At 33.9% G+C, this 16,845-nt stretch overlaps 1 protein-coding gene across 3 annotated transcripts in view; it reads left to right on the top strand.

The window, feature by feature from the left end:
* Positions 1-16,845, top strand: part of LOC149903492 (matrix metalloproteinase-2-like) — a 120,498-nt gene that overhangs the window by 99,379 nt on the left and 4,274 nt on the right. For all 3 annotated transcript variants that reach the window (XM_090108829.1, XM_090108828.1, XM_090108830.1), the window contains exons 5-6: positions 13,330-13,479; positions 16,474-16,619. In XM_090108829.1, coding sequence (XP_089964955.1) covers positions 13,330-13,479; positions 16,474-16,619 — 296 coding nt within the window. The remainder of the gene's footprint in view (positions 1-13,329; positions 13,480-16,473; positions 16,620-16,845) is intronic.

The following is a 16,845-nucleotide window of genomic DNA, read 5'->3' as shown; positions in this document are numbered from 1 at the left end:
GTTTTTAACTTCCATTGCCTGCTAACGGAAATTGAAAGACTTATGTACATTCATGAAAATATTTAACTCTTTTGGTTTGTTTTACTATTTTGCTTATAAATATTAGTAAGTCCTAGCTTGTCAATTTTATCAACAATTTATTATAATATTTATCACGTGTTGTATAATGTATTGCATCATATTGAAATTTTTGTAAAGTCAATCAAATTTTAAAACGAACTATCGTCTCAGAATACCTAATAATGTATATCACATTCAATTACTACCATGATAATGATTGTTTATCCTAAATGATAAATTGATAACTGAAATGGCGATGCTTTAAGCGAATGCATCACACAATTCGATACAAACCTATCCCACATTATCCTGAGTCGTTATCGGTCAATGAAATGCACAATTGTCAAGACACCATTATCTCCTCGTCACACCTGGCCGCTTTGCATTTGGAATGCTCTTGATAGCTGCAACTGAATGACCTCACATAGCCCATACAGATTTACTATTGTTCTAGTTTATTTTTAACCTAGTGCTCGAATCCAACTCATTGTGAACAATATCGCTGACGAAATTTCAATTTTTATTACTATCATTAATTTAGCTGGGAAGTGCATAACCCAACGTACATACCTAATAAAGAGAATATGATTTTCGTTTTCAAAGTAGAAATAGAAAACTATTTAACGATTACAGAGTACATAGGGTTTGTATAAATTCGCTCTAAGATACACATTGTCTTACCATCTGTCTATTAGTAGCGATGGCTTATCGAGCCCGCTGGCAACTCTACATTCGTAGCGGGTGCCAAGTACAAGCCTACGCAGCTTAACAGATACGGGTAGACGGCTCTACGTCGTAGGTATAGGCGTATCCGCTCAACGCTTAATGTACTGATGAGATTTTCCTTAATATAAAAACGGTGTATTCGGTTATTATGTGAGACAATTTAAAATTATTTGAATCATGTATTATTGTATTTCATATCTATCAAGCCATTAAATGCATGATTATATTTGTTGTAATCAAATTAAGACCCATTCATTTATAAGTATTAAACATAAATTTATAAAACGTTACTTATTACAGTACAAAATTAGCAACTACATTATTTCTAGAAGTTGCAGTTCGATTTCAGAGAAGTTTATCAAATGCAGCTCATATATTGAATACGTTTCGAGCATATTCGTTGCGGTTTAATTTTGTTGCCGACAATCGAGCTTTGTTGCTCGACTCTGCTATCCAGTAATTAATCAACTAGTTTGCTCAGATCGAGGGGTGTCACTCATTCCAAAGTGTTAATTATTCAACTTTGCAAAGCTTTCCAGTTTCGAACAAACAAAACCAATCAAACACGGTGAAAGGTAAATTATTAGCCTTCTCAACTAATAACATGCATAAGAATTCCCAGCTTTACCTCGAGAAATAACTTGCACCTGTTCGTAATAGAAAGGTAATACGTAACTTGTTTTTCCTGCTGGCTTCAATAAATCCACCGCAACGTAATTCAAGTCTACTTTGTAGATTAAACAAAGAGGGCAGAAATAGCGCTTTTCGCATAAGGTAAGAGCAATTCGAGGAGTCCTTGAGGAAAAGAAGGTGTGTTTTAGTTGAATCTGCATGAGGTATAGTTGTTTACCGTCTCGCCGGTCTCAAGACAATTTATTTGAAAGGTGTCGTGCAATCCACTTCGCTCAGCCCGAACAGTTTGGAATAAACCAATACATCGATATAAATCACTTCAAAAGATCGATTTGTCCGCTGGACACATCTTTAAACAGCGTTTGACGTCAATCGTGTTGTGAAACGTCGATATTCCTATTATTAATGATTTGTTATTCCCAACATTCATACATTTTCTACGTATTCTGTCAATATATTATTTTATCAGTGCTTGTTAGCATGCGTCTTGTTTATTGTTCTCTTTTAATACGATTTTATACAACACGCAATATAGAGATAATACGATTGTTTTGACTTTATTACTTAAATAGTTATTGTATTTATTATATGCCCTCAAATTTACTAGAATTTAATGAACATCGCAATCAATATCACACGTCGAATGATATTGCCGCGATAAATTTCTCAATTAAGAAGGATAGATGGGAAAATAACATGAAATTACATTAAATCGCGGGTTATCTAAGCTCTTACTCTTATTATTTTGGAGATGGAGCGAGACGAGTTCGAAATTTGCTTAATTACGTTATAAAGATAGCGATCTGTGTAAAGTGGGTGCTGAGAGGCGAGGGAACGCCGATTTGTGAACAACTCCGCACGTTCTAAATACCCAATTTGTTTATTTTATGGTTTATTTTTACCTGTATGGTCATAAACCTACTTATAGTCACCGCTCTCTTACTTATAGTATCCCTACTAATTTATTCTAAAAGATATCATATAGACAACAATATAGATACATTGTCATAAATACGTTTTTATTATACCACTTTCAGTACATTTTCCGCTTCTTAACTATTAAATGTTATATCCAGTTATTAGCACACACGGTAGTCTCAATCTCGTTAACGACGACTGCGATGGTCGCCTGCTGAAATAGAAAACGCCGGTGATTAATTGCCAATTACTCGTACAGCTAAGTCATTTTTACGCTCACTTGCTTTACTATTTAAAATCACCTATTATTTTTTTCTTCGAATAATCGACGTCTAAACAGTAATATTAAGCGCCTAAAACATTTATTCTTATCTTGGCTCACAAATTCACGTTTTCATTAATTTAAATGAACACTTATTATAGTTTATTACAATTGTTATTGTTATTAATATTTCCAAATTGAAATCGAGATAAGTGTACGCAGAATTCGAAACTGTCATTTTGTAAATAACACTATTCAGCTACGGGATATCACGTTGTCTTCGACTTCAAATTGTATTTGTTGTGAAAGAAAAGTTTCTAAACTTCTTAAAACATGCTGAAGCGCAATTGTCAAGAATTAGATTTAACGTAGAGTCTTAGTAACAAAACGTATGTCGCTGCATGCCCTGAATAAATTGAGAATACCGGTCAGCTCAACGTTCGCCGAGGGAGCAACAACGCTGGAACCCGTTTATAGCAATATTACTTAAGTAAAAGGATAGGGTTAGCGTAAATCTTAGTTTACAGTGACTGCTGAAATAAAGTGTTAAAATGTCTTTATATAAGAAAACTGCAAAGTTATTTCAAACGATACAGGATAATTATATTTTATATTTTATTTGGTGAACATGTTTATCTATAGCCACAAATATTTATGTGCAGTATAAACGACAATGTTTTTCAGTTCGAAGATTTACGGTTTTCTTCTCCTTTCCCGACTTTGATGATTGTAATGTTGTGTAGTTCTTATTTATTAACTAGATGAACAAATTGATAAAATCCAAGATAACGCATACGTAAATTAATTGACTCCCGCGGCGTTTTAGTTACTTAAAGCAATGTGACTTCCCCAAAGCGAAATTGTAATTTGCCTAGATATAATCCAATAGCAAGCGTGGTGTAATTGAATATTTTTCCAATTTGTCGCGCGTAATGGGGCAAGATTGAGTTGACGGTCCCCAGTGAGGGGCTGCCCGAAACCCTGTAGTGCGACAGGACACCACGCCTTTAAATTATATATTAATTTAATGCTTTAAACTATAAAACTTCTTCGAGCAAGTATTTTTAAAGATATCATAACGTTTATGAAGTCCTCATATACATAATTATGATAATAGCATTGTAAATTAATTAAGCACCTCAAATTACGCAATACCCGAATTCATATCTTGTCCCTACATCAATATAGCTGGATTATGCGCTATATTTACTCCCGCATTCTCTATGCTCGTCACGCTCTATATTTTGAATTACCAACAAAAAGATCCCATCTTTCATCGCGCGATTTCCTCTGAAATAGGTTTATAATATTGATGTAATACCCACTCAATCATTTGTGTAAAACAAGCGACATAATATTAATATACCTACATTTTCTTATCGGCATTAAATACGCAACTATCCGAAGTAGTTATTAATAATGAAGAAATACAAATGTTTTTCATTTCAAGTTTTCGATGGAATATTGTATTCGTGCTATTTGCATTTTGACGTGGCAAGGACATCAATCTACGTGATGCCAACTCATTCCAGTGGCGAACAAGCGTGGCATACTAATATTCATCGATCGATTCCATGTAATTCCAGTTATTCCGCTGCCGATTGGATACAAACCAGCATCTTGAATGTGTTATATATACTATGGTTAGACCGAAATACCAGTCTACAGGAGAATTCATCTAGACCGTAATCCCGTGCACTCCTATCGGAGCAATATTGCGTCACCAATTGAAACTAAATCCGTAGTTTCGATTGGTCGTAAATGCACAAGTATTAGCAAAATAACAACCGATAAGAGAAATTGCTATTTATTTAATGAAATTGTTTTACTCTACTGATGTTTCGTTTCTAAGAAAATTTATTCACAAGAAAAATATTTACCATTTTGGGATTTTGCATTCGCAACTCTTCGTAGTTTAAGGCTAAACAAACTGCTTATCGCACACCATAAATTGGCGACACGTCGTAAGGCGACCCGCAGTTCGCTTAGCCCAGGCTTTATCAGCATCCTCTCGTAAACCAGAACACGGCGTTATTGCGACTCTCGACAAAATTCCCGAGACTTTTTCATCCCTCGCTCCAAGTATATAATTGTTACTGAAGTCTGAACCGACCGATATGTTGCATTCGAAATGCATAATCGGTTTGGCGGCCGATAAATATAATATCTATTTGGCAATGTATTCCATCCAGAACTCATATGAACCAAAAAAACGTGCCGCCTTGAGCACCGTTGTAATTAGAGACCAATCGTAAAACGAAGGGGTTGCGCGGAATGTCCCATCTGATAATGAGCGCTACTGGCGCGGCTCCAGCCGCCGCTCATATTAGGCGGCTCTCTACCGCTATCGTTACGACTTTTACACTTTTACGAGTTGTTTAGTTTAGAGAGCCGGCTGTGTTAGCGCTGGCCCTGCCAAATACTGCGTCCGTGGCTCGCCGCTCGCGGTCCACTGCCTAAATATGCCAACCATGTTGTGTGTAAATGAGTTGTACATTTCATGCTCGTTTGGCATAACGTAGAGATGTAACCGACGCATGGCACACCATTATCAGTATATTGAATAATTTCCACGTTAGCTTCACATAATTCAAAACTAATTTTATCTAAATTAAAATGTTAATAAAATCCCTCAGGCAATAAATTACAGCTACAAGCAATCAGGATTATAATAATAACTTCATTTTATAATTAATTAATCTATCATTATGTTGTGTAAATGTGAAAAGGTCAAAAGGACAAACGTGTTACAAAAATTAATCACTTTCAAATGAAGCCCAGCGTTGAAGTTGCACTTCGTTCACAATACGTCCGAGGCCCGCTCTCGATGATATCAATTTTGCTCAGTGGCTCCTAATTAACATTTCTTTTCTTCCCTTTCCACGTGAGTGAAGCATCGAATATAAAACTGAGCGGCTTTGTGCCTCGCGCGGCGCACGTTTCTAGACAAAAAAGAATATTACACCGCTTTCAATTCGAACACACTGAAGAAAAAATATGATCTGCACTTTTGTAAACGCAAATGAGGTTCGCTTTGAAACGTGGGACTTAATTTAAATAACATCGCTGAGCAGGCGCCTACAAACTGAAAAACTTAACGAATACGTGTTAAAAACGAAGTACCCTAAAACAATATTCTTCGGTCATTTCATACATTTTCATTCCAGAATTTAATGGTTTCAAGTTAAATGAGGATAAATTTTAGTTAAACGTTACACTGTACGTTACAGGATGAATTATTTCTCTCATACTTTGCAAAACAATCTACTTAAACCCATATCGAGAAGATACAATATAATATATGATTTGTGCAAATAAAGTAGAATCAGTGAAGTTATATGAAATGTAAATTGAAAAATAACATTCAGGGTAGACGATTCGTTTCACAAATAAAAGAGCAAGATAATATCAAATGCATAATATCACATAACAATAGTACTATATCTGAGGGACTACGACCGAGTACCTACCGACGTTGCGGCGACCTCTGGATTGAACTCTACCACTCCTAGTTCAAACGTTGACCTTTCATGTAGATTTCATAAAAATAATTGAATCACAACATTTGTTTATTGAATCTTCTTCCGAAAATCTTATTCGGAAAATGAAGTTGTGAACAACAATTGTTTTAGTATACAAAATAAAAACTTTAACTTTAAAAACTAAAGCTAATGCCCGGTTTATCTGTGTATTCTTAAATACTCGTACTAACTCGTCGTACTAATCGTACTAATCGTACTCGTAATCGTATTAACCAATGCAACAATTATGTGAAAGAGCCACCTGAATTCTAACTGAGAATGTACCAATAGTACCGTGTTCTAAAATGTTCGCAACTATTGCATCATTTAATATTAAAAACGCTGCAATACATGCAGAACAATCAGGGCAGTAGTAAAATATTAGGACAGAACAAGAGCCAAAGAACAAAGAGCTTGCGGGCAAGCACCCCGGAGCAGTGTCCTCCAGAGCTTTGCACCCTGCACTCGAGATAATACTCCTTTACGTAACACCAGCTTAGAACGAACTGGAAAATTGTAAAAACAGGATTATCGTATCGCTGCCCGCAATAAAAATATAAAAGTTCAAAGTTCTAGAAGTCGTTCTATCTTGTAACGTTCAGATTTGATTTACAGACTGATTCTTTAAAGCTGAATTAACGAGCAACTTTAACTTGGAAAATAATGCAGTTACTGCATTGAAGAAATTATTATATCATAAACCTTATGTATAAAGTAACTTGCAAGTATGGTTGTAAAAAACATAACTATGTTTATGCAGTATCTATTATGTTTATATATCATAGTATACTTACAAGTATTTCAAAATACAAACGTAATTCTATCGATAAATGATTGATATCAATATTTTTTAATTAACTATTCTTTTTAACATTAAACATTTATATACGCCTATAACTGAACAAAATTTTCTGCTGTCTATAAAAATAAAGCACTATCATTTCAACGAAAAACCACCTACAAACATTGTATACAAAACAGCTCCTAAGCTTGATTTATTACCTAAAATTAATCTCAAGAAAATGTATAAGTTAGTGTAAAAAGTAAGAAAAATCACTTCGAGGTGACGGCGACGATATTGAAATATACCTTTCATATTTTGCATAGATGTACCACGCGGATTACGTTTACCTCCTTTCAAGGGAATGTAATAAAATTCAGCTTAAAAGTGCCAGTAACTACGATCAACGCTTTCAACTCGCCGACAACCGAACGACGATAAAAACGGATATTAATAAACGGGCTTCGGTAATATTTTACAAAAATACGTTATAAAAGGAGGTAAGAACTATCTCAAGCATAAGTAATCTCATGAAAAATTAGTGACGCGAGCAGCGAGACTCATTTTAAATGTATCAAGAGTTTACCCGGACTTGCAGCGCTGGCACCGGCGCGCCCCTGAAAACAATCCCAACTGCGTTAATCACTTATTTACGTCCCGGGTCCACTTCGCCAGAGTATTTCTAATGAACGTCGAGAATTCCGGGGAATCCTAATGAACCGTGGGAATTTCAATTCTAATGAAGCGAGCTGAAACTCAGTGTAGACGATGGGGGGATTATTTTTCATCGGTTCTTGAATCTAATTGATCGGCCTACTTGGACATTGTTGCGATGCGTCGAGAGTGACACGGGAAGCTATTTCACCTGAATCCGCCGGATATATCTCGGGGCGCGGAAGCAGAGACCTACGACTTAATCGGTTTGTCATTTCCGACCTATCGACCGCCTTCACGCCATTCGAATACTGATTAGTGTGCTTATTTCATCTCATTTCATTTATAAAGCAAATTGTCTCCAACGTGTATTAATAGAAAGTCTTCTAAATCATAAACAAATATGTTCGTATGTTCTTTACTGTCTTAAAGTTTATAGTTTATACGAATGTTTTCCAAATCCAAAAAAAAACATTTCTAATCTCAATCGTGCAACAAAACTTAAAAGTAATGAATAGAAAATGGCAGTCGACGATAGTTCTTTTCTGAGACAAAACTTTGTTACAGTGTCTAACGTTCTGAGTTGCGCCCTTTGCTCTAAAACTTGAATTGGCACTTTAACAATTCAAGACAAACGCTTTTAGCGCTGGATGTCGAAGGAGCTGTAAAAATAACCTGACACTCCGCACTCTGGCTGCATCAGCGGTCACATCAAACAGTAACATTGACTTAGTGGATAGGGTAATGGGAGAATAAACAACGAACAGACAATGTAAGTGCCTATTTAGGAATATATAATTTTAAATAATCTAATTCATAGATTTTTTTATAAATTATTAATTTAGTTTAATCTAAAATATTAGTTTCTGGTTGGTACATAGAAACTCTATATGAATTTATTATCAGTATAGATAATGCAATGGATAAAAATATCGTTTCTAACTTTTAATCTATCAATTATTATAATTAATCTAGCTAATATTTTAACTTTCTTGAAAAACATTTCCTGAATTAAGAGATAGCATTATTATAGTGGTGGGATAGGATGTATTTTATTTAACAGTAGTTAGCGAAAAAAGAACTATTTTTCTTAAAATAACTGAAGTAAATATTATACAAAATGAAAATATAAGTAATGCGACTATTTTCTCTAAATAGCTATGTTGTCGACAAAAGAGCGTCTTAAGTAAAGACTAGTTGGGGATGTTCCAACCGCATATTTTCACAGTAATTTTGCAAATTTATGACCAGCGAAAATGAAGAAGCAAATAGCTTAAGCATCCATGACACTACTAGCTCACTCTTCTTAATATTGTCATACTTAACTGTAGCGTATTTATGCATAAGTTATAAATTACAATTGGAATGTAAATCTCATTTATTTTGCAAGCACAAGATCATAATGAAATTAATAAATTATCGATAAATTAATTTACTCTTTCATCTTTACCGCTCTACACAGCCACGCCCTTCAAGGTTCTCACAGCAGACGCCTCAAGTTTCCAATTATATCTCTTTCAGTTGAGCCAACTCATATAAAAGTTCTAACTACCCGTGTCTTTAACTAGATCCCCACGATGCTTCATGTAAGACTATAACCATTTGAAACTTATCTATATCCACTTATATTGCACTCGTCGTCGTCGGTGCTTTAATTTAAAAAGTTATTACTCGCCTTTCCAAGCCATCTTTCTATATTTTAATTTAAACGAATTCGTTATATTTAAAACACCAGAACTACAGTTCATAATATATTCCCAATAAAAATAAACATCTGTATCGATGAACACTGAACTACATACATAATTCAACTTAATAATATTGCTTATTGAAACGTATTAAATATAAATCAACGCAAAATGACCGACTGTTTAAAATTGCGAATAAACAGCATGCGGTTTCATTGTTTTTTTAATGGCACGTAAATTCGCTGTTTGTCTTGTATTCAGTACAGAACCGCAGCTTCATTTCATTGTTATAATACTGATATTTTGCGATATTGGACACGAATCAGAACCGCAGTCACGATACGGTTATGAATATCAAAAAGTGCTAACTCTGATCGCCAATGCAATCGTGTTACTGAATTAATATCGTTTCAATTTTGCAACAATTCCATGGCGGAAAATGTCCGTACGTAGCGAGCGAGCGGTAATAAGCTATTAACGTCATAACAAAGTTACTCTCGGCTTAATTCTACCTTCCAGCGTTGGACCAGACGTACAAACTCGTCGTATATCTCCAATTCATATGTTCTAGTGTCGGCCTAAAAAGAAAAATTTGCGCTTTAATATTATGTTACCATTGGTAGTTGAAAAAATAATATATTTCTAATCTTTACCTTCGACAAACATAGATAAAAAATAGTTGTATTAAAATATACCTGACATCAAAGTAAAGGTAACGTATTTACCTAAAGATATCGTACCGTATTTCAAGAAAATTCGATAAATTCCATGAAGCATCTGGGGTCTTCGGCCGCCTACATTCAAAGGAGCTATTAGTGAAACATGTCGATAAAGGGCAATTAGGATCTGACACCTTCACGTTTCATTGTTGCCTGTCCTTTGCTCGACTCTAGCTCAATTTCACATGTAAGTATACTAAATGTATATGGCAATCAATTTCAAACACATTCATTATAAAATAAAAAAAAACCATTTCAAAATTATGTTTCCTCAGATAATATATATTTATAATAATTGATCATTACTATTACATACTTGAAGTAATTTAAATGATAGACGTTATTCGTCCATCCGCCAGACATATTGCATTCAAAGAAGTTACATCGTATGGAAAATTAGTATAATTTCAAATCGAGATATCGTCTAGAGAGCAACGTATCCTTCATTGAAAGAGTTGCATTAAATCCCTTTCTCCATCAAAGAATTGAGAGATAGACTACTATTGAGTCCCCAGTGCACATCAATGCCTATTGCCACGTCGCTTATCTACAATATACGGCGCGAGGCGAGTGCAGCGTCGCCGTGGGAGACGAGGATTTCAATGAAATACTCCTACATACGTATAATTTGGTGCAGTCAATGGTTATAGCCCTCGCGTTAATACTTAAAGTTATGCATCCAACGACTAATAGAGATATGCATATGATTAATTGATAAATTCTATCCAATATAAAATATTTGATAAATTATAATATAAAGTTTCAAAAAGTATGTAACCAAGTTTTATATTTCAATTCTATATATCTTCTGTCTATTCTTTCTGTATACTAATCGATCGATATTTTCAATCACCTCATTTCAATTCTTACGCGAAATGAGATAGCACGTCCATACGTCCATGAGGTTGACATTCGTTTTGACAGGCGATTGGTATCGGGAGGTTCCTAGCACGCCACAGGGGACTACATCCCGCTGACATTTTATTATTTTTATGCTAATTCCCCTTTCGATCGTGAAATGAATTGTCATAATAAAAAAATCTTACTCGTGTAGAGAAGTGGTAAAATACAATACTTCGGCGCTTTTCTCCTCTCGTCAAATTAACGTAAGAAATAAAATTATATTTTATTCGTGTTATTCCTCCACTTTTAAGTTTGAACATCTTGGGCGCTACATAAAATGTAACTCGGTGTAGGGCGGAGAGTACGGAAGAGTAATTTTAATGGCACGCTGACAGATTATTTCAGAAAATTAAATTTTAGCTCGTTGGACACAGACCATAAAGTTCATGCTTACAAATCTCTTTGTTATGACATCGTAACGAGATTATGTCCGTTTCGTCGTGAAGACGTCGTCGCTGTGTCGTCATGTCGCATGTTTTATTATTTCGTGCAATAAACGTGGGCCCGTCCGCTTCTACCAAATTATACGGAAACATTTCACTGTTATTATCGAATACGCATTGTGTGAGTTTATAACCAATAAATCAGCATACTGCGTAATAAACGATCCTAATATAGACATTTTGTGTGCCAAAGAACATTATTCAAAATCTTTATTTCAACAAAAAGATTTGAATGTAAAAACCCCTTTACCTTTTTCTTAATAACAAACTTTGTTAAAGTTTCCATCATTAAAGTCTATATTGAACTCTGCGTCAATCGAGAGAAGTCAATCAAGAACTACGTTAATTTGTAATTTCTCGATAACTGTGAGTCGCTTAGCGACAAGGTAGCCGTCAGAGACTTGCCGTCACTTGCGTCACGTGGGCACGTGCTCTAACCCACTCCTGCGTTGATCACGTGTTTCAACATTCACCCTTTAAGTTGGAAACTGAAGGCTTCTGTTTACCCATAACTCGAAATCGCCATAACGTGCCAGGAAGTCCCTCGAAACCACTCGCTAACTTTAAGGGTTACTCACGTTTTCGAGTAGAAAGACTTTTGTTTTTCGCAAACAATACAAGAAGGCAATTTTGTTTTGAAACTTTTTCTTACATTCTTTCGTTTCTTGTTATTATGTTATTCCAACTTCCAACTTATAATTTTTATTTTACAATTAATATAAACTCTACTAGTTGCTTGTTTATATACCAAGTTTAAAACACTATCTTAATACTGAACATAGATCTAAATCTAGGTTCATTGACCTTTTTGTATAGAAAGATTTATGTACCAAATTAAAATGAGCCATAACTTATTCTGCATTTAACCACATCCATTGTTTCCGCGTGACATTAAAACATTGAGTTGAAAATGCGGTTGCAAATTTCATCAAAGGGGTGCAATTAACAACTTGTCTGTTATAGTGCAAAATAACGAACCATGTTGTAGTAGCAATAATTTTAGAGCGGTTTTCATCAACTGTACCCTGATACCAAAATATTTCATTATATGACTCGATTACATATTATTTAAACATCACTTAAAATTATACTGACACAAATGAAAATTCAGTATCGTACATAGACTGTCCCATATTTCCCCTGTGACCCCTAATAACGTTATTGAAATAATAATTAACAGCAGCAACGGTCAGAGTCCATGTTGGTTAGTTTTAATTACCTGCGAAAACGATATTTTATACGACAAAACGTGTCACGCGAAAATGAACTTCATATTAATTCTGAAAAGAGTGTCGCATTTTGTTATTGTATGCATTTAAAAGTTTTTCTATATGGAATTATGCAACTGAATCAATTTTCAGTTTGTTTATTTAAGTCATAATAATATTTATTAATATTTTGTTGTTTTATCTTTAAATCTCGCATTGTTAAAATGGACGATTGTAGACTCAACCCGTTTTATGGATAGCATAACCTTAACAATACATGAATAATTAATGTAATTGAGATTAGTAATTGTGTTAGTTCTCTGATTAAAATTGCGTGCAGGACTAATGAAGTCGCTTTCTGGACATGACAACGCATAAATCCAATGTAATAAGCGCAGCCTGCGTTAAACACGTCTGAGTCGACAAAATGGTGTGCAATGAGATTATTCTATTACGAACAATTTCTGCTTAAATACTGCTAATAAAGTATACATAAGCTTTGCTTTCAATTAAAGCGACTAGGCATTTTAATTTACATTTTATCTCTGGTGTTACTATATAAGTGGGGATGATTTTTTTGGTCTTAATAAACGTTATCTACATATTTTAATTAAACTTTCTAATTAAATCCTTCCTTATAAAATTGATATTTGTAGAACTTAACGTAACATTTATTGACACATAAAATGATGTGAGTAAGTTATGAAAGCTGCGCAATAAATTTAATTAATTTCATGAATAGAAATCATAAAGAATAGTTGTAGAGTATAGCAAAATATTAAATATCCATTTTTGTCATATTTTTGTCCACAGTTTATCTCAAAGCCGGCGCCCCTCCCAGCTGGACCCGCACGGTACCAGGAGCGTGCTGGCGCGAGCCCTCGACGTGTGGGAGCAGGCGTCGAGACTCACCTTCACGGAGGTCAACTCAGACGACGCGGACATCGTGGTGTCGTTCGCTAAGTAAGACTTTTATTGATGCTTTTCAATTTCCATACACTGTATACCTTGTTTCTAAGCTTTAGTGACACCTAATAATAGCCACTTATTACTAATAGTCGAAATAAAAAGTTAAAATAAAATTAATGACGAAAACATTCCATAAGTCGTGTTATAAGAATTAATACAAAACATCTTAGAGCAGTCTTAAATTCGCTTCTTGATTTATTGCGCTGATAATAAATAATAATCAAGCACGGATTTGGAGACACGTCCTATCCATTTTAAGGGGATTTGCGAGATCTCGTGCGAGGCATCACAATAAGCTACGGACAATATAACGTAGCGACGTTAAGAAAAAATCTACACATTTCATCTTTAATTCAAAAGTTATGCCATAAACATATATCTAACTAAATGTAACAACCATCATATCATCCAAGGCACAAAATTATTTTTAACAACAATACAAGTATAACACTCATTTAATTATTTTTCTAATACAAGTCATTATAGTTCATTAACAAGCATAATAAAATACTTAATTATTCACTTCAACGTTAACAGCGTTTTATTGTTACGAAATAAAAATAATAAAAAAATAACACAATCATTATATTATAATATGTTTAGAGAGATTTACAATATACTTCCAATGAACCTTGAAAAACTCCTTTGAATATAACAATGGTTAGCAAACACTACCTTAGTCGATCGTTTCTTTTTCAACCTGCAGCTTTACCTTCACGATTCACTTTCACAGTACCGACGTGACTTGCCAAACTCACTTTGCTATTGATCTAATAGTCCTACAAACGGCAAATTGCGTCGTGAGAACCTTCTCGAAAGGAAACATCTTACTTGAAAATGATTACAAAAAAGTAATGGTGCCTACGCTTGTTATCGATAGAGCTTTATAAAAGGATCAGGCTTTGCGTTGATGGAAATTAATTTATGGCGTCTTCTTGAGATTCATATTCTTTAATTTAATTTTTGTTTAATTTTTTGAAAGTTAATTACATTCTCAATCTCTCTCTAATGCAATTCGTAACTTCGTAGAATATCGTAGCACTGCTACGAAAGCTATCTTAACATTAAAAGTTCTATAATTAAAATCCCTTTCAACATACGAAATTTTGAGGTTCCAACTCCGCCTTAATCAAATGTTATTCGAAGTAAGTAAAACTTAAAAATATTACGAAAAATAACAACATCGTGAACTAAAGTCGAGAGTTGCATGTCGAATGAGCGGCGGGCAAAGTTTCCCTTATTAGATCACCGTTGACGACGATATGAGAAAGTACCGTCAACAAAAACCACAAACGAGGAAATATTGCGACCGCCATATTGCGTCGTTGCAAACTTGCAGTACCAACTTTTATGGGCATTATAGGTTTTTAACTACCGATTATTGTAATACCTTATTCTACACAATAGTTACACTGATTACCTTATTTATTCATACAGACACAGAAGCATTTTTCTATTACTTATATACAATTTGTATAATTTTATGATAATAGATATATCATTTTACAACTATACTTGATGTAAATATTCATATTCGCGACCCCCCAACATTGATCAAAAAGAATAACACCCGTTCGTTAAAAGAACAACTTTATGAAATGTAATAAAAGCTACCATAATATTAAAATTGTTAACAAAACCTTTTATATGTTAATTAAAAACCATTCTCATTAATTCCATAGTCGTTCACCCATAATTTCCACATTAGTTGTTAACCTCCTTGAGTTTATTCGCTCCAATGAACATTTAACAGTGAACACAGAAAGCACAGCACTGCTCAATGTATCTACAAGATTTACTGCTCTCATAAATGTAATATTACTCGAGTAATAAGGCATATATGCAAGTTAACTGCGTTCTGAAACTTGCAAGTGGCATGCATGCAATTACTCAATGTGAATCTAATATCTTTATCTATTTAAAACATTTATTCATTTTATATTACATTGATAAATATTTATTGTAAAGTAGGTAAATGTTATAGTTTAAGAATAATTTAATACTTATCACTTTACTTCATGATTACTACATAGTACATACTGTAAATATCCAAATAGTAGCTGATACAGGTCAATTGGCAAAGTTCGACTATCTAGCAGCAGCTTCTGGGCAGCTTTAATTTTTTTTTTTTCTTAAAGCTTTTTTTATTCTTGGGCATATTAAATTTATTAAATAATTAATCATAAAAATCTAATATTATTTAATACATATAATAGATTTAAATACAGTAAAACATTTGATATGCATATAAAACCATTTGGGTATTATACAAGCGCTTCTCATCGGCAATTGAAGTGGAGCGTAATAAATCATCCCCGACTCGGAAACTTTCCATTTCGAAACCATTATATTTGATGGCCTTATGTCAACGCGGGACTTCCTCATTTTAACGTTTTTGGAGAAACGCATGTATCACACACAAAGTTTAAAACAATTTAAAACATTCCCGAGCATAATATTTTAATATTTTACGAAAGCTCGCGCTGTTAATGGGTATAATGAAATCAATTTATTTCATAAATTATGTCACAATATTTTGCTCTTTCATACATTTAAAATTCTACCAAATCTCAGGAATACATGTATAAAAATTACAAAATTGCACCTACTCAATCTGTCATAGTCACAAAAATCAATAACACTAGCAATATCCCTACAAAATATTCATAACGTAGAACGAGGTCTTTCGTTGTTTTGTCACGGCAAAAATGATTAGGTGGTTAGTGTCAGTCAAAACCCCGGGGAGACAAGTTTGATTGCTCTGTACCTACGCTCGTCCACACTTGTTTGTTGCGGAATGAATATATTACTCTAGACCAACTATTCTCATTATAAGTCTATGTATTAGATTTAGTAATTAACTTTATACACCTAATAAATAATAACAATATATAATATAGTAAAAAAATACAAAATAGTATTAATAATTGGTTTTTATGAAATTTAAAATAGTGTTTACTAGATGTATATTCATGAATTTTTTTACAGACGTTTCCATGACGACGCATATCCATTCGATGGACGCGGCTCAATTCTTGCGCATGCGTTTTTTCCTGGAACAGGGCGCGGAGGAGATGCACACTTCGATGACGAGGAACTGTGGTTACTGCAACCCAAAAATGATGACGAAGAAGGTAAAAAGGATCATTCTATCAAATGTACCCGTTTTTCAGGTGAATTTGCGTAACATTATGAACAGAAATTCTTTTGGTAGTCTGAGCTTTTGATATAATTATATTGTTAAGCGGTTACTTTATAGGTAAAATGAAAAAGATCAATATGATCATTATTAAAATTTTAAAGCGTTTTAGAAATGAAACTGATTACTTAGGTACTACCAAAAATAATTTCTTTCCATTA

Source organism: Colias eurytheme, chromosome 13, assembly GCF_061535395.1.
Source record: "Colias eurytheme isolate Ceu_HAF_F1 chromosome 13, ilColEury1 Martin Lab GWU primary, whole genome shotgun sequence".
Lineage (NCBI taxonomy): Eukaryota > Metazoa > Arthropoda > Insecta > Lepidoptera > Pieridae > Colias > Colias eurytheme.
This window is presented reverse-complemented; position numbering and strand designations above follow the sequence as displayed.